Source organism: Acartia tonsa, chromosome 11, assembly GCF_053477335.1.
Source record: "Acartia tonsa isolate MP-2025a chromosome 11, ASM5347733v1, whole genome shotgun sequence".
NCBI classification, from domain to species: domain Eukaryota; kingdom Metazoa; phylum Arthropoda; class Copepoda; order Calanoida; family Acartiidae; genus Acartia; species Acartia tonsa.
In genome coordinates, this window is record NC_137270.1 from 36715394 (window position 1) to 36738990 (window position 23597).

Below are 23597 nucleotides of genomic sequence, written 5' to 3' on the forward strand. Positions count from 1 at the left end.
ACTTCTTCTGTATATGACAATTAGTAGTTGAAACGTTTGGACATTCAACTTAATAAAGCAACCTATTAAAAATCACGAAAGTCTTCAAAATTGTTAGGCAACAAATAAGAAAACGTTATTATAAAACTTTGTGGACTAGTGTAATATACGCTACTGGGATATTACTGCTGCAACTATGAATCCACCAATCAAAGTTCATTAAAATTCCCCAAAGTTTTTAAGCGAACGAATAAGAAAACCTTATTATAAAACTTTAGGGACTAGTGTAATAAACAGTCCATTGTCCCCTCTCTCTCTCTAACTTCTAATGGATACATTCGTCCTTGTTCATAATTGAACAAGTTCTAATACTGTTCACGCACCAATAAGCTATTCAGTTTATTATATAATAATAATACTCATCAAAAAAATATTCATTTTTTCTTTGAAAATAATAATTTCAATATTTTTAAAATTAACCCTCTACAAATACACACTTAGTATTTAAATCTGTAATTAAAAAAAAGTATAGGTTAATTATAAGTTGTGGTCATAATCCTTATATAAAAGTAACAGGACCCATGTCGGTCAGTGGCGAGGATCTTGTTAACTGCAGCACCGATATGATTTTCCTTTACTGATCTTAGGTCCTGGAAATGTTTATGACTATTATTAGGAAGGGTACCACGGACCACACACTCCCTCCCAAGAAAAATCGACGCAATTAAAAAAAAAACAGCCAATGAATTTGTTCCAATCTCATTTCGATGTTTCATTCACGTGGAAAAATACATGCCTAACCCTAACTAAAGCCCCCCAAAAATAGTTTAAACCCACTCCATTTTTTGAGGTCAACAATATTAATAAGTATAAAATTCATATAACCCAATTAAAACTATTTCAAAGGCTTCTCCTTTTTTATGCTTCTCTCAGTTTACAATGTGGGATTTAAAATAGAGTTATAGTTGAAAAAGAATTAGTAGGTAACCTTTTATTGACCCTATTTGTTTTAAAATATCTAGTAGGCCTTTTCTTCATACACTGGTGTTTTTATAATATCCAATTCAAAATCAGCTACCGGTACCCATATTTATTGGGCACATAAATAGGAGACTTTTGGGGGGCATTTCTTTGGTAACCCTCATGTTTTTTTCTATTGTAAGCTTTAAAAAGTTTGTTGTTGTTATTGCTTCGGTGCAAACAGAAGCTCAATGGACAAGTAATCTGGTATAAAAATATAACAAGCAGGCAAGGAGGGATATTGGGCTGTGCATTATACTGGTACCCAAAGTTTTATAAACTACCATTTCATTCTTTGGCTTACAAACTTTGGATACTTTAGTTTTTATCTTGATTGGTTAGTTTCAATTTCACTTTAATGGTATGAAAATAATGTACCTAAACTTCTTAAATCTCCATTGTGGAACCTCCGAATTGATCAACCCGATTCTACAATTTGGATTGTCCGACTGTATGTCCGTGTCAGTGACGTGCAACATGACTCTGGGATGAAAAGGATGCATGTAAAGGATCCAATGCATTAGGATGGGACACTTATTTTTAAATTGGACATGTGAGACTCTTCTTTTTATTATTGAAGGGTTTAAATCAGGAGTTTGAATCATTGCATTGGTGAATGGTGATGTTATTTATTAGACCCTTTAATTATTTTTTAATATTTCATAAAATAAAAGTTATTAGATCTAAGTGATTTCAGTTTAATCTAAAATGCAATTTAGATACTATCAATAAAACAATTGTAATTGCGATTAAATCGTTGCATTGATGTTAAAGAGCCTTTTTTTATCTCAAAAATTGGTTAGGGTAAAAAGCTTTCATGAGACAAACAATGCCTTTTCTCACCAATAAAAAAAGTATCATTATTATGACAAAATGCATTAAATTTCTGCATATTATTAGTCAATAAAAAGCTGTAAGTGGGATCAACGAGTAAAACAATAATAATAAAACGAGAAGAGGCTAAATAGTTTTTCTTACTGGTAATCATAGTTCTTTAATCATATTTCTTCTTTATGAGAATTTCATTCCCACCTCACAACAAAAAACTAGTTCCATCCTAACGTGGATGCATATTTTGCTCAAGGCCAAAGCCATGCCTTATCAATATCATTCTAAATTTTCATTCATTGATATCCCTGTGTGTTTAAACTCAGAAATAAAGGAAGGGGTAAAGTTATTAATAATAATAATAATGGTTATTTATTGCATCGTATTATAGACATCTTTCCGCAGATTAAAAATAAAAAATTTAACCCAGTTTTGTTGAACCGGCTCTAATCCAGCGGATATCAATCGGTTTCGAAGCCCTTCTGGAAAGTTTAAGTATTTGATATAATTCTCCGCAAAACGAGAAATCATAAAATGTATCCTTCTTATATCCATTTTAACCATTTAGTTTTGCAAATAGGTATGTCTCGTACCGTACATTTTTGAGATATTTGAACATGTACTCATTAGGTAACATTTTCCTAGTACAGGGTGCCTTAACACCAAATAATATACCTAAAGCGTTAAATAGCTTTTTTAAATCTTAGACTTTTAACTGTTTCTGTTTGAAAGTTTTGGAAAAATTATCAAATTGTCATTTATTTATCCCTTTAACCCATTAACTATAATTGTTAATGTTGTGTCTCTGTATACCTGCCTCAGTTTACAATTACGCCCCTTTGAATTCACACTGGTCTTGTTGGAGACAAAAAAAACATCATTGAATGAATTAAACAGTTTTAATTATCATATTTAGTATTTTTCAAAGATAGATAGTACATCCACAGAAATCATTCTAGCTTCAACTTTTAAGTAGTCAAAAGTAACTAGCCATCGAAACAATATTCATATATAAAAGTAACCGGATGTCTCTCTTTTACAGTGATGCTTCCTATTACTATTTATATAGAGGGTAACTTAACCATCACAAGAGAAATGACATCTCAAAAAAATATTTCATTAAACTCTAAATTTGAATACCTACAGTCATTACACCCTTTATAATTTTTGATTTTTATCCCAAAATAGAAAATTGTGAACTTACGTTTGATATCAATTTAAATGGGAGTTTTTCTTTAGCAGAAATACTTTTAATTCTCATTTAATTTGATTTTATTTACAATTTTTTGTGTGTATTTTTCATGATGACTTTTCGGAAATGTTTAAAACGGGACTTAAAACATTTAAAATTGAGCTTAATATTTGCAATAATAATACAGCAATGCTAATTTTATTTTAGCTGCGCTACTTATTGGCCGTTACAGAGAAAACAAGTTATATTTGTATTTTTCCTTTTTGTATATTTGTTTTAACTGAAAAAAAGCTAGATTTACGATATTCGTATTGTGTGTTGTTTTGGACAAAAAAATCCAACTGGAATTTGTTTTCTTTATGCAAGCAAATTTTCATTTCAATTTTGTTTCAAAAAATATTATTTATGGTAGAATATTGATAAATATCAAAAGCTAATTTAGAAGAAAAAAAATAAGAAACCAGTTAAGGAAATTTATCCTTACAGAAATTAAATTGTATGAAATTTTTCTGTCTGTTTAAAATGATCATTATTGAGACCAAATGAAATGAGCTTGCTCTAGTTTTTGTGAATAAAACAGGATTACACTGTTGTATACCTACAGTAGTAAGTTTTTTTGCTTGTATCTTAAGATGTCATTAATTACTGAACCGATTTGCTCTCCTTTTGATGGAATCTTCACATAGGTCCTGGAGTGGTTTTAGTCTATTTTATTTTTATGGTATGGGTTTAGGCTATTTGTCCCAGCTTCTTCTTCGAATACGGATTCCCTAGATGCCAGGGGCGCATCCAATAGTAGGTTATAAAGGTATTAATTTTGACTCACCCCAGAAAATACATTTTTTGTGCAGAACCTCACTGATTTTTAAAATAAATTGAAAAAAAAGTGGGAGGATGTGGTTTTTCATTTGTTTGTTTATTACCTTAGGTACGTCAGGTAGGTTAAATTGGGTAATGGGTAGCCCTGCATGGTTTAAACATAGGGGGGAAAACTAGGGGAAGGGGGGGGGAGGTTCAGTTCCCGTCAAGCACTTAGAGAAAAAGCTACTATTTATTTGGTCCCTAATTTTCCAGATAAAATCTATTCAAAACTAGTATTGGTATTTTAAAAGCGAAGCTTTTCTACATCAGGATATATTCTGCGTTAGAATCATCCTTATTAAAAAATAAAGAAAGTGTTAGAATAGGTATATTTAAAAAATTAATAGTTCATTGGTATTACTAGAAAGTCCGTTAGTCCATAATGATATCATTTAAAGGTTGTATTAATGTATAAATATCAATTACGTCTTTTATTTCATAACGTGTTTGTTGAGCTTCGTTTTCATGGATATTGTCATCCTTTGGTTTTTTATCTATTTCAAAATTGAACCAATTTTCTTGTTATTTTAGGCAGGTATTGTTATCTTTGCTGACTATACATATTTTTATTCAATATGATACTTTCAAAAAGAAGGGAGTAACAGCCCTAAAATTCCTTTATAGTTACATGAAAGGTTTAATAAGGATTTGGTAATCCCAAGGGAGGGATGGTGCAATGGACTAAAAAGTTACTATTAACATTTTCAATAGCTAAAATCATTTATTTACTTAATTAAACAATCTCTTTGTTATACACCTTACTTTATAAAAAAAAATTTAAATTGTACAATTCATTTATGCATGCCCCTATTAAAGTAGGTATAAATGCTTTATACATAAATTTCAATTTAAAAATTTCCCACCAAATATTTAGATTGAAGCTTAATCAGGACTTTGCAAATTAAGGACAGGGGTAGGTCTACTGAAATAAAATTCTTAATCTTAAATTCTTATATCCTATTGTTTAAAGTGGTTAGTTTTTTTGTCTGAGGCATAACATTTCAATAACTACTGAACTGATTAGGCTATCCATTATATGGAAGTTTCACATAGGTCCTGAGATGGTTTTAGACTATATAAATTTTTATAAATAAGTCTCAGGATGGTTTAATGCTAATTTTCTACTTATCCTACTCTTACAGCGCCCCTACAGGGGCGCAGCCGATAATGGCTAATTAAATAAGCGTAGCGTTTGTTGATTGATTATGAATTTTCAACAAAAAAAACATTAATTACTTTAGATTCAATGACACATCTTTTGTCATATTTTATGAAAACATCTGCACAACAAATCAATTCTTTTAATAAAAACCTTCCCTTTCTGCGATTTAACTATCATAAACTAAAATACCCCTTCTTATGATTACCCTTAAATTGAAAGTGCTGAAGACATAAAATGATTAGGTTTTATATTTTTAAACTATTCATAGTTAAACTAGGCCAACTATGTTAATAGCTACAAGCATACATTCAAACTAGAGAAGAGACAGAATAAGAATTTTTGTAAAATAAACAAATTAAGTTATCAAAAAACATTTTGGGTACAAAAAAGAGCATTTTATAGAGCAGCTGCACTCCTTTAAAAATTAGGATAGAAATGTTAGATCTGCTGTAGATAAAAATTTAGAGGTTAGTTTTGGCCACATTTCTTTAGGACAGGGATATTAAGACTAAAGAAAAAATATTTTGATCCAATCTTTTTCACAATTTACAATTTACAGTCAATAATAAATAATTGCAAATCTTTTCAATACTAATTCAAGCAAGGATTCAAATCAGATTAATTTCCGCTGGATCATACCGGTAAATTGTTGACCCGGGATTTCATTCCCTTTGGGCTCACAAACCAGGAATCAATCCTGAAACTTACATTTTCTAAACCGTGGCCAGCTGTCTATAAAACTTTGGCAAAAATATAGATATATTATAGCTCTATATTCAATGGAAATTTCTTCCACATGGATTCTAAACCTCGCGGAAGCCTAACCAACCTTTCTGACCCAACCCTACTTGTCTTACAGATACTATTGAAATTCGATAGGTGTTAGAGCAATTTTGATTTTTAAGGCTAATAAAAAAATCATCCCTCCTGACTATTTGTACTACTACTAATTTTTGTAGAAAGCTTGTTCTGAATTCTTAGCCTTAACTTACACTGTCCTGTTTGTTATTTTTTCAAAGCAGAACACAATAGACCAAAATTGGGACAAATTACACGGCGGTTTCCCCTAAAAGTGTATAGTCAAGAAAAAAAAACCTTCCCTCTTATTTAGAAAAAAATTTAAAACAAAGTTGGAGAGGTATTTTTTCTTTTGTTCGTTGGTCAGGTTAACTTGGGTACAGGGTAGACGAGCGAGAAGGCAACCCAGGTGACCCCGCAGGGTTTAGATCCTCGTAAGGGTTAGCCTATATAGATGGAAAAAAAACTTCACCTTTTATTAAACAGGAAAAGGAGGGCAGGATTTTTTATGCTCACTAATAACTTTAAGGGAATACAATTATCAAATACTGTTTTTTTTCTATTAAGATAGCACTAGTCGCCGGAAGGAAAAAGCAATTTTTTGAAAGGGGCTATCTGAGATTATTACAGATTCTGATATATACATATATAGACTAATGAAAAATGCAAAAAACGAAATCAAAAGCGTTCCTTCTTGGGAGAAAATCCGGGAAAAAGATTTGAGCTGTTTTTAACCTAAAATTCACATTGGCAATCCTGCAAAAAATATACAGACATTTTAAACATGTCATTGCTCAGCACCTAGAAGTGGTAGAAAAATGCTATGCATACCTTTGGAAAGCTTATAACCTCTTCGACCCTAGCTTATAGAGACAGGTAAAAATAATAGAATAATGATTAATCTAACCTCAACATTTTAATATTTTTAAAAGATTCTAGAACTACTAAATAACGCTTTAAAAAACTTTTCTTTAAATCAAATACTTTTTTGAGAAAAAAATTGACCAAGTTGTTTACTTTGAAGCTACAATGAACTTTGCGATGAATTGTTATTGTAAAAGAATATTTGTCTGTATAGGAAAGTTGACCTTAAAAAATCATTTTACTCTTTTGTACTCCATTTTAAGGATCTAAAAAGAGGACTTAAAAATGCTGATATTTTCCACAACAGATTAAGTAAGTATACCTATGGAAAGTAAAAAAATAAACATAAAATGAATATTTACGAGGCTTGATTAGTTAGGGATCAAAATATCACTATGATCAAAAAATCCAAATAAATTAAGAATGTATAAAAATGTAAACTCATTAAATGTTTACAATATAAGGAGGTTTCTAAGGAGAAGGCGGCGTCTATTACAGGAATAAAGAGAGGTGATTAAAAGCAGAAATATCAGAAAGGAACAAATCCTTTAATTTATTCATGCTATTGAGGACTTGATTTGTACTTCATGAAATTATGGCAATAAGTAATTTAAAATCATGAATTTTGATATACTTCGCTTCCTAACAGGCACAATCACTTACCTACAAAAAAAAAATAATTTAAATTAGGAAAAATTACATTTTTAATTGGCGAAAAAGTTATTACACAACAAAGGTAAAATAATCTGTTTTCAGCTACTTCACTAAACCTTATGTTCCTGTTAAGAAAGGTGCAGAAAGTAAGAAAAACAGCAGGGTGAAATGTCAGGGATCTTAAGGGATAAGACAATGAATTATAAATTGATGTACTCACCCAATTATGATAAAGAAAATTACCCTTTCTGTAAATTAAAATCTTTTGTGGAGAAGACTACTATACCAATCAATCAAGATTTAACAAAAGTCCCAGAAGGTTTTTAGGTCAACGAATGAGAAAACTTTGGGTAACAGTTTAATTTTCCGTCAAATGTCCCCTCCAACCCGGGTGAAATGTAGAGTAGACACTTCTTTCTTGCCCTACTCTAATGGGAACAGGGATAAGACAAGGTACATGGAAAATAATATTTTCGGTGACGCAACTGAACTATGCCAAGGGTATGCCCACAAGTCCTCTATTTGCATTATGATATCTAGATTTTCCAATATTAGTAATCTTAATATTTGTTTAAACAGGATTGTTCATTTGATTCTTAATTTTTAGTTGTAAACCTTCTCTGTAAATCAATTTGTCTGTCAATCATTCCGAATATTTCATTTTCTCAGCTTTGTCCGTTTGTCCATCCAGGATTTTTTGTGCTTTGCTACTTATGGATGTTTGTCATCCTTGTTTCACATTATTTTTTAAAAAACGTGTAGCACCTTTTCTTAACGTGTAGCAACCTATAGAATGAATCACTTTTTCTAAAATAAAAATGGTGTTGACGGGGTTAAAGGATAATAGCGTCCATTTGTAGCAAACCTTTTAATTTCTCAGCCGCAAAAATCCGCCAATTATTTACTACTTTTAGCATTTAATAATTGCTGCGGTATAAAAATTTGGGGTATAGTCCTTTTCACGACATCCCTCCATAAGGAGCGATTAGTCTTATTTTTAAAATGGCTTTTTATAGGTTATTTTAGGTTAGGTTAGGTTATATTGTGTTAGGTGATTGTCCCACAGGGTTAGGTAATTGGCCCCGCAGGGTTAGAGCCCCCCGCAGGGGCTAGAAATAGGAGAAAAGCTACTGTGAAAAATACGAAGAATCGCTCCTTATGGAGGGATGTCGTGAAAAGGACTATACCCAAAATTTGTAAGAATTTTTTTCGAGAATTAATTCATTGTTTTGGAAATCCTTCCATGGATTAAATTAAGTCTCAACTATATCTAATAAAAAATGTTATAAAAATATATTTTGTTGATTGTTTATTTGTCCAGATGTTCTGAATGTATACAACATACAAAAGTTGCTAAGTGGTCAGGCTCTGGGGTAAGGATAATTTTCCTTTCAAACATTTAGTAAACTAGTAAAGTAACAGGATGTCTGTCTGTCTGTGTGTCTGCAGTAAAGGATTCCCATTGGTCCAGAGAAAGGTTTATAACTGTTTTGGGATAACGTGCATCCACCCTCCCAAGAGAAATCGTCTCTAGAACAAAATGCTCCTTCCCAAAATATTTTTTTCTTGTTTTACTTTTATAACTAAAATGGAGGATAGACTCCTCCACCTCCCCCCTTCTTCCATACCATACCTAATCATACAAAATAGTATTAAACTGAAAAACAAAAAACCCATCCGTTATAATCTCTTTTTAATATTTCTTTTCATTAATTTGTTTTTTATTGTCTCCATCCCTCCCTTTGAAAAAAAGCCATTTAGGTTTTTAGAAATTCACATAGTTTTATATCGGTTATATGTTGTTTTTCTTCTCGTAACTAACAAGTAACAACAGGTGGTTCTTGGTGTTCAATCATTGCAGCAGAAATATCAACAGCGCATATTGACACGGAGAGAGAGGGAACAATAAGCTGTTTATTGCACTAGTCCCCAAAATTTAATGATAATGTTTTCTTATTCGTTGGCTTAACAACTGTGGGGATTTCATTAATATTTGATTAGTTACTACATTAAGTTGAGTGTTCCAACATTTTAACCACTAATTTTAATCTACAGAAGGGGTAATTTTGAGTATCATTATTGGGGATACACATCGATTTATTGGCCATTGTCTTATCCCCTTAGATTCCTGCCAAAATTTAAAAAATTGTCTATCTGCTGGTGTATTTATTAAAGTGTGGTAGTTAATGCCCACCACAATGCCATCGAAGGTGATTTGACTTTTGTGTCAGAACCTGAATTGGGACATAGTGCATTTCATTACCCTAGGTTAGGTAACTTCATTTCACTTTTCAATAAAATCTAAAATGCAGCCGTTTTTGCAGGAGGTACCATTTTCTGTGAAAATTTTAGAGGAAAATTAAACAGTTTTTTGTTAATTTCTACTTCTATTTTCAACTGAAGAAAAAATCCTTTTGTGTATATACAGAATTATTGTTGTTACTTAATTTCATCAAAAAAAAAATTTAAAAACTAACCCATAAAAGCCGATTTTTCATTTTGTTCAATATGGGTAAAACAAAAATATTACCATCTCCAAAGGGTTAAAATCAAAATTTCAAAGCTCTAAAATGTTGTTCATCGAAAATAAATAGCAGTTTATAAGGACTTTTTGCATCCATCTTCTCATTTAACAGGAAAAAAAAACAAAAATAGAATCTATTTTTTCAGTGTTGACATAAAAAAAGCATTTGATAAAAAAACAACAAAAAAATCATTTTTTAAAAGTGCTAAAAAGTAATACAGACTATTCAGTCTTTACCTCTGACATTGAAATAGATGTAAAAAAAGTCAATTTTGTATAGCAGCCAATTAAAATAAATTTTCTTATGGAAATTCTCATCAGAGCATTACTGATAAACCAAGGTCTTATTGGATAACATACTAAATGCTCCTTTAAAAATTTGTATTCTATGAGAAAATCATGTTTTCAAATGGATATTTCAAATTATAGAGTAGCTTCAAGTGTTTAGCTGTTCCCAGAGTGAGAGATACCAATGTTTATTACACTAGTCCTTAAAGTTTTACAATTATGTTGGTTTAACAACTTCGATGACTTTTTTAATTGGTTAGTTTATTAAGTTGACTGTTCAAACATTTCAACCACTAATCTTAAGCTCTAAAGAAGGTAATTTTGTGTTTCAATATTGGGGATGTACATCAATTTATTGGCCTTTGTCTTATCCCTTTGGATCCATGAGTTGTTCTACCCTTTGACTTTAGGGCGATATTGATCTTGAAAATAGTTTAAAACCACACCCAAATAAAAGTGCAACCAAGTTGGACCAGCAATTTCCGAGAATTTTGGATACAGACAAAAAACCTTAGTACTGTATGTATATTAGAATGACAAGATTGAATGTTTAATGTCTATTTTATAGGTAAAATTGTCTTTCTAACTCACGCTCTCTTATGCTCCCTCTCTCTCTATCTCTCTCAATCAATCTCCCTCTCTCTCTTTGTTTCTCTGTCTCTTTCTCTCTCTATTCAAGGGTGATAAAAGGGATATGCAGTTCTTCATAAAATGTTGTTTCAAGGGGTTGTATAAATCCCCTTCTGCACGCTTATGATCCAAAATATTGCAGGCAGACTATATTGTAACATACCCTTTTTCCAAAATGATCATGTTTATGGGTTGCACTTGTTTTTGAGAGAAGGCATTTCCCCTACTTTTACTATAAATACCGCTCATCTGACATAGCAGCAGTAGGTCTTTATTTTGTCTTTAGTTATGAAATTTGTTTTGGCTAAGATTCGTACCTTTCTCTACCATGTGCAGATTTGCTGAATGCTATAGAAATATTACTATTACTTGGATGTTGCACCAGAATTTTGTGTATTGTAATAAAGTAATTCTCACAGCCAGCTTAAGTTACAATACCCCAATCCACCCCCTGGATGAACAAACTTTAATAAACGAGGTACATATTAGCTAGCTAAATTGGCGACAAATTTTCCCTTGTTAATATAAACATGTATTCTATATACATTGCTAAAGTAAAACAGTTTTAAAAAATATAAAAGAGATAAACGGACATTGGAATTATAGAGAAGCTTCGCTACTAATAATGGATATATTATTATTTGGATTTTCATGTTCTCTGATAAGGATAATGAACATTTCCCCCTCCACCACATTTATATCCTCCCCTCTTTCTGGATGAACAAACTGACCAATACATGGGTTTCATGTTAGCAAGCTTAATTGACGACAATTTCCCCCTGTCATAATATCCATGTATATTCTACATCCATTATTAAAATTGTGACTATTTCTAAATTATATTTATTTGGGATTAAGTCGGACAGAAAAACATTGTTTTTAATCATATTATGTAAAACTTTGGGATGCGCCACTAGCATCTAGCAGCTTTTAATTCAAAGGGATGGGGAAATTCCTAAAATCATTCCGGGTAAAAGCAGTTAGGGAAAGGTTAGTAAAATAAAACCTTTCATCACATTCTACCGAATCCAACTTTTGAATAACATAGTTTAAATTAAGCGACACTTTTCAAGTTTTTTATTCTTTATTTTAATTCTTTAAAGATTAAATAGATTCTACTTTTTAAAAGCTACTCTATAATTTGAAATGTCCATTTGAAAACATGATTTTCTCATAGAATACAAATTTTTAAAGGAGCATTTTTTATAGAATCTTTTTACAAAGGAGCATATAGTATGTTATCTAATAAGTCCTTGGTTTATCAGTAATGCTTTGGTGAAAATTTTGTTAAAAAATTATCATAATTGTCTGCTATGATAAATAGATTTTTTTACATCTAATTAAATGTCAGAGGTAAAGTTGAATAGTCTGTATTACTTTTTAGCACTTCTTAAAAAAATTATTATTTATATTTTTAATCAAACGCTTTTTTTATGTCAACACTGAAAAAATAGATTCTATTTTTGTTTTTTTTTCCTGTTAAATGAGAAGATGGATGCAAAAAGTCCTTAAAAACTGCTATTTATTTTCGATGAACAACATTTTAGAGCTTTGAAATTTTGATTTTAACCCTTTGGAGATGGTAATATTTTTGTTTTACCTATATTGAACAAAATGAAAAATCGGCTTTTATGGGTTAGTTTTTAAATTTTTTTTTTTGATGAAATTAAGTAACAACAATGATTCTGTATATACACAAAAGGATTTTTTCTTCAGTTGAAAATAGAAGTAGAAATTAACAAAAAACTGTTTAATTTTCCTCTAAAATTTTCACAGAAAATGGTACCTCCTGCAAAAACGGCTGCATTTTAGATTTTATTGAAAAGTGAAATGAAGTTACCTAACCTAGGGTAATGAAATGCACTATGTCCCAATTCAGGTTCTGACACAAAAGTCAAATCACCTTCGATGGCATTGTGCCACCTTAGTTATTGTATAAATTGAAAAGAAGCGCTAATCCTCTATCATTAGGTACAATTTTCTATAAGTCTGTTAACAAGCAAAAGTTCATGTTAAAAGCAAGGCTTTTCTTCATTTTGGGTCGGTTAATATGTATGTTCAATTGCAATGATCGTTAATTTAAGCCTGTTAAAATCGTTTAATTGATTTAAAACTTTGCTTTATGATTCCTGAAGAAACAGTTAAGATACATACTACATGTCTATAATCATAACTGGAAGACCCTTGCATTGTGTCAATTTTAAACAAGATAATTATTGGAAGATAGTTTTATTGTTCGATTGGGCACAATTTTATAAGCGACCCATATATTTTATTATATAAAGAATGTTTAAGTTCGCTTTTATGTATGTTCTTATCCTTAGGTATTATTTTATCATAGATTATTATTTTTTTAAAAATAATTTTGAAAATTGTAACTAAACTCCTTTATTTTAAAACACTGTATCTTTAGCCTTTATCATAATGTTGAAATGATTCATTTATTTATTTATATTAGTTTTTCATTCATTATTTTGAATTAGATTTCGTAAAGATGGAAAAAACAGTTAGTACTATTTTTAATAAATGAAAATGTCTTGACAACTAACAGGTGCAAATCAAATAAAGGGACAAGACAATGACTAATAAAATGATGTACATACCAAATGATGATACACAAAGTTACCCCTTCTGTAGATTACAATTAATGGTTGAAACGTTTGGACAATTATTTAAAATTCAACAAAAGTCCCCTAAGTTGTTGAGCCAAAGAATAAGAAAACGTTATTATAGAACTTTTGGGACTAGTGTAATTAACAGCCCAATGTGTAAGATTGGTATTGTAATGTTAGTCTGTAATATTACAATTATATACCTAAAACGTCGACAGAAATCAATATAAATATATTAAAGAATTTTGAATGCGCCAAAATATATTACTGATTGAATCGCACACAGTATTTATAATACAAGTATATACATGAGGGAATTAAATTTATATGTAGAAATATGCAAAAATCACAAATAATAGGCATTTGCACATCAAAATAAATTTAAATTAAGATAATTTTCGGAGATCACTGATTCCGTACCTCCATATTCATTATTTTAAAATTAATTGAAAATAAGAGGGCAGGGTGGTAGTTTTTTTGTTTGTTAGGTTAGGTTATGTTGGTAACTAAGTTAGGGGCGAGGGGTTATGACCACCTGAAGTTGTTAGACATATTAAGAAAAAAAAGTTCACACCCCTCCCTATTTTTAATCTATTAAAAAAAATGGGGTGGGGGTTATCAGTGCTTAACAGGCACACAAATTCTTTGATTTTACAATTACCACTATTATATATTTATACTTTTTAGAAAACGGAAAAGTAAAATACATAAATATACCCCCCTTTAATTTCTGATCGTATAGTCGAGGACAAGTGTAAATAAACATTTCCTGTATATTAGAACTTTTAAATACGAGTAAATGGGAACATTTTTTTTCATATTTTGATTTAAAAAATTAATTAATAATGTACTTGCGGATACACCCATACAGGCCACTACTAGAGGCACTTAAAGTCGTATGGAGAGGTGAGGTATCAACCTTTGCTTATTTTCAATTTTAGTTTCTTTTTTAATTGGGCGAAATAAACTTTTTGGGGATGGAGTAATTTTTCTAGGTTCAAGATCCATCGAGACAATCAAATAGACAAACCTAGGCACACATACAGACATACACAGAACCTGTTTCTTTTTTTCATATAAGGATCTCTTTGTTGATAACAAATATTAATATATACCAGAGTATTTGTACTAAAAATCCCTAACAACAATAACAATATTATTGACCAAAAATTGTGTGTTTTGTGTGTTCTTTGAAGTTAATTTTTCGTTAACCCAGTCTAATTCAATTGTCTGTTCTTATTAACTACTAATTTATCATAATCTTTGTCATTGATCCTAATCAAATATTTGCTTCTATCCTATATTTCCTATTTTATTATTCGTTTATGAATAGAAAAGGAAGTGGAAAAAATTCAATATTTATAAAAATATTTACTACCTATTGAAAAAAATTTTCAGATCATATGTCAAAATAAATAAATATGTACCTATGTAGATTGTAGATAATAATAATGGATGTATTATTACTTGGATCTTACACCAGATTTTTATATTCTATAATTAAGTCAACTCTAGCGGGCTAAAATAACGATCTCCCCCAATATCCTCCTTTCCTCTTACTGGATAAACAGCCCGAGCAATAAATGCGGGGGGGAAATTGCTACCTAAATTGACGACAATTATTTTCCTGTTATATCATTCACGTATATTCTACATCCAATGTAATAATAGAATGTTTCTTTATGAATATAGCATTATATGGAAGGAATGTTGTACAATGAGGTACAAAAAAAACATTACATCTTGTCGTAAGAACCCTTATTTTGTGCAAGTGCAAAGTCATGGGCGATAAATTTTTGACATTCTAAGTGATGATTAACTAAATTATACCCTTAGTATATCAATATTGTTATTGAAAAGTTTGTACACTGCAAGTTTGAACCAACCAATCAGGATCTAATACTAAGAGTTACAGTCCAATAAATGAAAGAGTATGTTTATAAATGTTTGGACTTTTGGTATCAGTATAAGTCGTTATGCCCGTTTTCTCCATGAACCATACCTTAAACTTTAATTCAGCGATTAAGCCTTTACCCTCAACAAAATCTAGCTTTTTTGGATAGGGAGGGGCATTTAAAGATCAGAGAACCCGAAAAAAACTTGGTACAAGTATTATCAACCTAAATATGCCTCTTCACTGTTTTAATATTGAAGTTTTGATATAACCTCCCATTATGACAATGTGATTTCACAACAAAAATCAAATTGTGATCCAATATTTAGAAATGTTCAAATTAAATAATTTTGGTACAATATTAATATCCTATATACCTACAAATCAATTCATTTCCAATATTTTCAATTTCCATGTCATTTCAATAAGAACAAATTCTAGCCCAATTTGATAACTATTGAATATTTCATATTAACTTTTCTTAACTTGACTTTTTTTGCATTTGACAAAACAATGCGAATAATAAAAAAAGTTATGTTTCCACTTAGCTTTTTAACTTTTTATTCATTATTCCAGGAATGGATATAGAATACGTGGATATTGTAACAGGAGAATTTGTGTCATCAATTTAGGTTGTTAAATATAGTCTTCATATATTGGTCAATATGTTCCTCCCATGGTAAAAGGATGCGATGGGGTGGTTATTAGGAGGGAGGGTATTGGGGGTAACGTTATATTAGCCAGTTAGGAGAAACATTTTTTCAGGGTATGCAAGAATCTCCCAAAATATCCACGTATTATATATCCATTATTCCAAGGAGGGGGAGGAACATTTCCGATAGTTTTTGATCAAACCCAAATGAGAGCTTATAATAGAAAATGGAGGGAGAGAAATGGGATGCAGACCAAATTTTATGAATAATGGTAAATATTTTCCATTAACAGGTTTCCTATCTCCCAATACACAGAAGAGTAGGTAACACAAACTTCAATTTAAATCATTTTCAAATATTCTATTAACACCAGGAAGGGAGGGGACATTGGACTGTAAATTGCACTGGTACCCAAAGTTTTATAACTTTGCAATCTTATTTGTTGGATCAAAAACTTTAGATACTTTCATTGAATTTTGATTGGTTGGTTCCAAACTAGAAATATACAAACTATTTAACCAAATTTTTTAGTTTACTTAAGGGGAAATTTTGTTTATCAACATTGGGGAGTACATTGTACATCAATTTATCGTCCATTGTCTTATCCCTTAAGGTCCCTCATTAACAGCAAAACACACAATAACAATAAAGGCATTGAAGCAAAGGAGAAATAAAAGTTTGTGCTGTTGTAATAATGTGCATTTTGATGAATTAAAGATGGTTAACACTAACAAGTTCAAAAGTAAATACACACATCTTTTAACCAATTGCAGTTAGATTTCACACCTCACCCATCTCCACAATATTTGCTAAGGCAAAACTTTACATGAGAATTGGGGGGTAGATTAATTTATCATCAATTCCATATCCCTGCATCCCAGATATTAACTTACAAAATTGAGTGCTCCTAATAATTTGGTTGAAAGAGCAATTTTATTTAACATTAATAGTTACAATAAAGTACAGGAGTTAACAGGTACAGATAAATTTATTGGCAAAGCAAGCATTGCAAAAATAAAGTTCAGGCAACTTCAGTAAATGTAAATTGGTGATTTCCAGTTATACTTTATTTTTTTTGTCTGTATATGTAAAGAAATGTAAAACTATATTTTATGGTCAGTAATACAGACAGACAGACAGACAGACAGACAGAGTAAATAAAAATAAAAAAGACAGAAAAACCAACAGTAATAATACATACATATTTTAGCTTCACTACAGGTGGGTAAATACAAAATAGGTTTAAACTAAATTTTCAATTTTTAAAAAAATATTTTGTTTTTATAAAAATTACCTAGGTTTTTTATTTACCAAATTTTTTCAAACTTAAATATTTAATACCTAAGTACTATTTACATATTTTTAACAGACTCTTGTTCAGTTTCTTTGAGTGTTCAATTAAAATGCAAATCTTATTAAATTTGCACACCAACGTTTATTTTCAAATTTTGCCGCCAATTTTTGACCCTCAACCATTTTTGGCAAATTTAAATTGTAGTTCATTATTTTTTTATCAGTATGGATGTTGTCATCCTTGTTAAAGATAAACAAAACGAATGTAATGACGCTAGAAACATTTTCTTACCACTTCAGGCATCGCCAGTAAAAAATACCAACAAAGAAAAGCTGCTACCCGGCAAAAAGTAGCTAGAAATTAACTTTTTTTCACTCGTTCTTAATCACCGCTTTAATTTCACCATAGATTATAACATTTAGTTCCAAAAAGTATTTTGGAAATCTGAATAAGTAAAAAATTTATACAAATACTCTAAAAAAATGCTGTATAGGCTTTAATCTTTTTTTGTTGATTTCACAGAAAATCTAATACTTTCTAATTATTTTTAAAACTAAAATTAATACATTAATACAACTTAACATAGGATATTTAAATTGCTTAAATGCATATAATATCTATAATAACTTGTTATAAATAGATAACAATAACTAAGTAATAGAAATTTAATTCAAATTTCAAATTTAAACTCTCAGCCTTTTTGGTTTTCAAAAGCTGATGTACAGACAAGACTAAGTCACACACACGCACACACACACACACACACACACACACACACACACACGCACACATTAAAACACACATATACAGAAGGGAGGAAATCTAAAGAAGACAAGGAATGGGGAAAGTGGGGACAAAAAGGAAGGAAGGAGGAAAAGAACAGAAACCGCCTGTTAAGGGCCCTGAATTTTAACTTTTGATTTATAAAAATTTTATTACTTTTTACAAGTAAATATTCTTATGGCAGCATCCTAGTTTAGGAGTGGAGATACCCGGTATCATGAAAATTAAACCCCCCCCCGGGGGTATGCATCTATTTTGACACCCGGTATGCATCAATTTTGACCCGGTATATATTAATTTGGTCACCCCAATTTTTTTTGCTTAAAACAGACAAATGGGTAATGAACAATACATAGTGGGTCAAAAATAAAGCATACAGGGTACAAAATTAAAGATAGGGGGTAAAAAGATAAAGGGTCAAACATATACCCCCCCCCCCCCCCCCGGTATGCATCAATTTTGACCCGGTATATATTAATTTGGTCACCTCAACTTTTATGCTTAAAACAGACAAATGGGTAATGAACAATGGATAGTGGGTCAAAATTAAAGCATACAGGATATAAAATGAGAGATACGGGGTAAAAAGATAAAGGGTCAAACATATAGCCCCCCCCCCCCCCCCCGGTATGCAACAATTTGGACACCCGGTAAGTGTCAAAATGGATACCCCCCCCCCCTTATAATCCTAGTGTCCATTGAGTTCGGTCCACGCGCGAATTTCCTCTGGACTGAGATTCATCTTTAACCCCAATTCTATTTCAAAGAGGGGAAAGGGTTGAATGACAAAGTGATATTCTATTCATAAGGAGGTATATAGTTAGACAACTGCCACTATCCATATGTTGTTTTGTATTAAACTGACTTTATTGTATAATAAAATTGTTTTCTAATATGTGTGTGGTGTAGAATATGTCATTTTTTTTACCTAACATTGATGAAAGTTTGTAGGTTTGTGCCTTGTTTTATTCAAAAATTGAGACTGCTAGTGGGAGATTTTGTTTCTAATATATAGGGCCTGAAATTTGGCCTGAAATAGCTGAGGCTTCATCCTCAATGGAGTTATGAGATGATTAGACTGCTCAATAAAATGGACCATCTCCTTCCCTCGTCATGTGATGGACACAAAAGAGGCAAGCTATTTGCAATAAAGCAAAAAAATTGGGGTGACCAAATTGATACATACCGGGTCCAAATTGATGCATACGGGGTGTCCAAATTGATGCATACAGGGTGTCAAAATAGATGCATACCGGGGGGGGGGGGGGGGGGTAAATGTTTGACCATCTATCTTAATTTTGTTGGTGTCATAGGAAAATGTTATTATAAAACTTTGGGGACTAGTGTAATAAACAGCCAATTGTCCCTCTCTCTCTATTTCTACTGGTGCAATTAATTCTTATATTAAAGTAACATTATGTCTAACTGTCTTTCTTTTTCTCAGAGAGAGATGAGACAACGGATTGTTTATTACATTTGTCCCCAAAGTTTTTTTTAATAATGTTTATAAGAATTTTGGGGACCTGAGAGAATTTTGTTTGGTTGGTTTATATTAAGTTGAGTTTTCAAAGTTTAAACCACTAATCGTAATCTAAAGAAGGGTTAATTTTGCGAATCATGTACATTAATTTATTTTACATTGTCTTATCCCTTTATATACCTACTTTTTTTCTATGCAAGGATCAGCGGACCAATTTGGTTTCTTTAATTCACTGAAGCTTTGGGTTGGTTTTGAGTATTTTTAAAAGCGAAGCTTTTCTATAATTAGGGTCGGTCCGTCTGTCCATCCGTCCGTCACGGATAGCTTTTTTCGTTTATTTAGACATGTTAGAATTGTTCTATTGATTTCAAATTTTGCATGGTGATTCCTTGAGTAGTTAGGTATGATTTAGAAAGCGTAGCAACTCTATAATCATTACCAAAATGTCCGTACGTCCATTTTAAACATGTTGATTTTTTTTACTTTTTTAAATATCTTTTTCCGTTAATTTAGGCATGTTAGAATTGTCCTATCGATTTCAAATTTTGCATGATGATTCCTGTAATAGTTAGGTACTAGTTAGAAAGCGTAGCAACTCTATAATCATTACCAGAATGTCCGTACGTTCATTTCAAACATGTTAATTTTTTTACATTTTTAACAACAAATTTTTATGTGACCTAATTATCCGATTGGTCTGATTTTTGGTATACTGATTCCTGGAACAACAAAGTACAATATTATAAGCGAAGCAACTCTATAATCAAGTCCTAAAAATGTAAGTATGTCCATAATCATTATCCTGTATCAAGCAGTTTTTCAACAAATTTACTAACAATTTTGCTTTGACTCTTATACATTCGCATTCTGATTATTCAGTTCTGACATTATACAAGTGTTAATGTCCGTTTGTCCTACCGTTTCAGAGCTTCGCTTTTATGGATGTTGTCATCCTTGTTTAAAAACAATTTCTATAAAAGTACCAAAAGTTTTTGAATACAAAAATAAGGGAGTATGTATTTAAAACTTTGGGCACTAGTATAATTAACAGTCCAATATCCCCTCCCTCCCTGTTTATAATACTGATAACCAGTGGACCTATAAGGTTTTTTATTCAATAAAGATTTTTCTCGTATTCATTCGAATCCGGTGGATATGAACCGGTTCTCATCAATACGAAAAAACTATGTCTAGCATCGTATTATATCCAGTTTTCTACAAATATAGAAATGTACAATCATAAGATTAAAACTAGTTTTAATCTTATAATTGTACATTCTATATCCGCGGAAAGCCATTTATAATACGATACGAGAAATAACTATGAACAGTATTTTCTTAATTAACAAATCTTTATATAAAAGTAACATAATCAGTGTATATCTGTCTTTGTGTACCGAAGGATCTTGATAACCGCTGAACCGATATCCTTCTCCTTTACAGTGTAGCTTCTCATAGGTCCTGGGAAGGTTCATAACAAAACATAACATAATAAAAAAATACACATATCCTCCCCCCCTCCAAAAAAAGATTTTACTTTATCTTTTTAATTTATAATAAACTAGCGACTTTGCCTCTAAGGGCACTTGAGATGGATAGGGAATTGACCCTCCCCCCGATTTGAATTTTAGTTTTAAAAAGATGAATTTAGAAAATAAAATGTTTGTTTTTTAAGAGTGGTGCGTGGTACCCTTACACAAAATAGTTGTAAACCTTCCCAGGACCTATGAGAAGCTACACTGTAAATGAGAACTATAACGGTTCAGTCGTTAGCAAGATCCTTCGGTACACCTAGACATACACAAATCCTTACTTTTTATATAAATAAGAAATGATTATCTAAATTCTTTAATTTAAAAAAACAAATTTGTCCACCGGTTATCATGATTTTGTATATCCGTATCATAAACAGGGAGGGAGGGGACATTGGACTGTAAATTAAACTGGTGCCCAAAGTTTTAGATACATACTCCTTTATTTATGTGCTCAAAAAACTTTTATTAGACGAAGCCCAATCTTTCCTACTTTCGATTCCTATGACGTCATAAAAATGAGGGAGATGAGAGGAGAAGTAGGAAAGAAAACCCTTAAAAAGAGGTGGATAATCTCTCATTTTTATGACGTCACAGGAATCAAAAGTAGGACAGATTGGGCTTTGTCCTTTTTATTATATTCTAATTGGTTGGTTAGCAGTAATGAAACACATATTTCAACCAAAAGGGATCATTTTGTTTATTATTATAAGGGATGTACATCAATTTTTCTTATACTAGCGGCCACGCCCCTAGAGGCCTCTCCCCCAAAATAGTTAAAAACCTTCCCGGGACCTATGAGTAGCGGCCCTGTTAAGGAGAACCCGATCGGTTCAGCAAGATCCTTTGGTACAGACAGACAAACAAACAAACAGACATCCTCTTTATGATAAGGTTTATCTAATCCCTTTAAATAAAAGTAAAATAATTTTATTTCAATAGGACTATTCAATCATCAAATATCGGGACTTTGGTACCCAAAATTATATAACAAGGTTAGTAAAAAACTTTGGGTACTCTTGTTAAATTTTCATTGGTTGATTCTTTTAAGTATCTGATATTAGTGTCTAAACTAACCAACCAATAATTTACATCTACAGAAGATATTATTTTTGTCTATCATCAATGGGTACGTACATCAATTTACTGTCCAAAGTTTTAAATCCCGGACTTTGGACTCTAAATTATACTGGTACCCAAAATTATATAACAACAAAAAACTTTGAGTACTCTTAAATTATTAATGGTTATCCAAATTTTTCACCCAATAATTTTCATCTACACAAGGGGTAATTTTGTCTTTCATCAATGGGTACGAACATCAATTTAACGGCCATTGTCTTATCCCTTTAGATCCATTAGTAAATCTTTATCATATACACACATACATAGACACACACACACACGCACACTCACACACACACACACAAACACACACACACACAAACAATCTTTATCAAATATCTTTATTGGATAAACAAAATTAAAAACAAGGATGACAACATCCATAAGTAGCGAAGCACAAAAATCTTTTTTTTGACGGGTGGTGATGTAAAAATCAGGATAGGGAGGGGGGGATACCGGGTATGTCCACTCCTAAACTAGGATTATCCCTTTATTTTTTTTACAAGTTTAAATACAATTCTTTTAACTTTTTTATAGGAAACTTTTATATATTTCTTTAAAATCCAGTATTTAGAGTAAGTCCTGTATGAGACTAGGTGTAAAGATATCAGTTATAAAACTTTGGGTACCAGGTGTAGTTTACAGTGAAATGTTTACTAATGGTTATAAAACTTTGGGTACCAAGTGTAATATACAGTCCAATGTTTACAAATTGTTATAATACTTTGGGTACCCAATGTAATTTAAAGTTCAATGTTTACTAATGGTTATAAAACTTTGGGTACCAAATATAACTTACAGTCCAATGGTTACTAATGGTTATAAAAGTTTGGGTACCAATTAGTCCTGTTAATATAATTAGCCTTATTCATTACAGGTTTATTAATTGAGAGAAAATTGTCTGTAATATGATGCATTTCAGTATGGCTGAGAACCGATTCTAATCTAGCAGATATTTATCGGTTGCGAAGCCATTTTTAACGTTAACTTTTCTTGCAAAAAAAAAACACTTAAAATAAAGATAGGAGTCTGAAAATTTTTGTGTAGATTCCTTAAACAAATTAGAATCGCCGCTCTTTTATGCTTTGTGCTCGATTTTTAACTTTAAAACCCTTTAATTATGCGATGTTTGTCCGTAGGTTATTTACGTTTAAATTTCGTATCAATTAAATTTCAACAAAATTAACATTAACTTTTTTTGCAAAAAAAAACAATTAAAATAAAGATAGGAGTCTGAAAATTTTTGTGTAGATTCCTCAAACAAATGAAAATCGCCGCTATGTTATGCTTTGTGCTCGATTTTTAACTTTAAAATCCTTTAATTATGCGATGTTTGTCCGTAGGTACTAAATGACACTAAAAATATCTCCTCAAATCACGATCCCCCTTTGAATGGCCCTAACTCGGTAGTTTTTCATCGTAAA

The 23597-nt window shown here is 31.1% G+C and overlaps 1 protein-coding gene across 5 annotated transcripts in view; it reads right to left on the minus strand.

The window, feature by feature from the left end:
* The window catches only part of Actn (alpha actinin), a 164469-nt gene that overhangs the window by 123491 nt on the left and 17381 nt on the right, over positions 1-23597 (minus strand). For 3 of the 5 annotated variants that reach the window (XM_080176552.1, XM_080176551.1, XM_080176550.1), the window contains exon 1: positions 17545-17700. The exons of the other annotated variants lie outside the window; for them this stretch is intronic. In XM_080176552.1, coding sequence (XP_080032678.1) covers positions 17545-17556 — 12 coding nt within the window. In that variant the 5' untranslated portion in view covers positions 17557-17700. Of the gene's footprint in view, positions 1-17544; positions 17701-23597 lie in introns of those variants that run through there. 5 annotated transcript variants of the gene reach the window in all.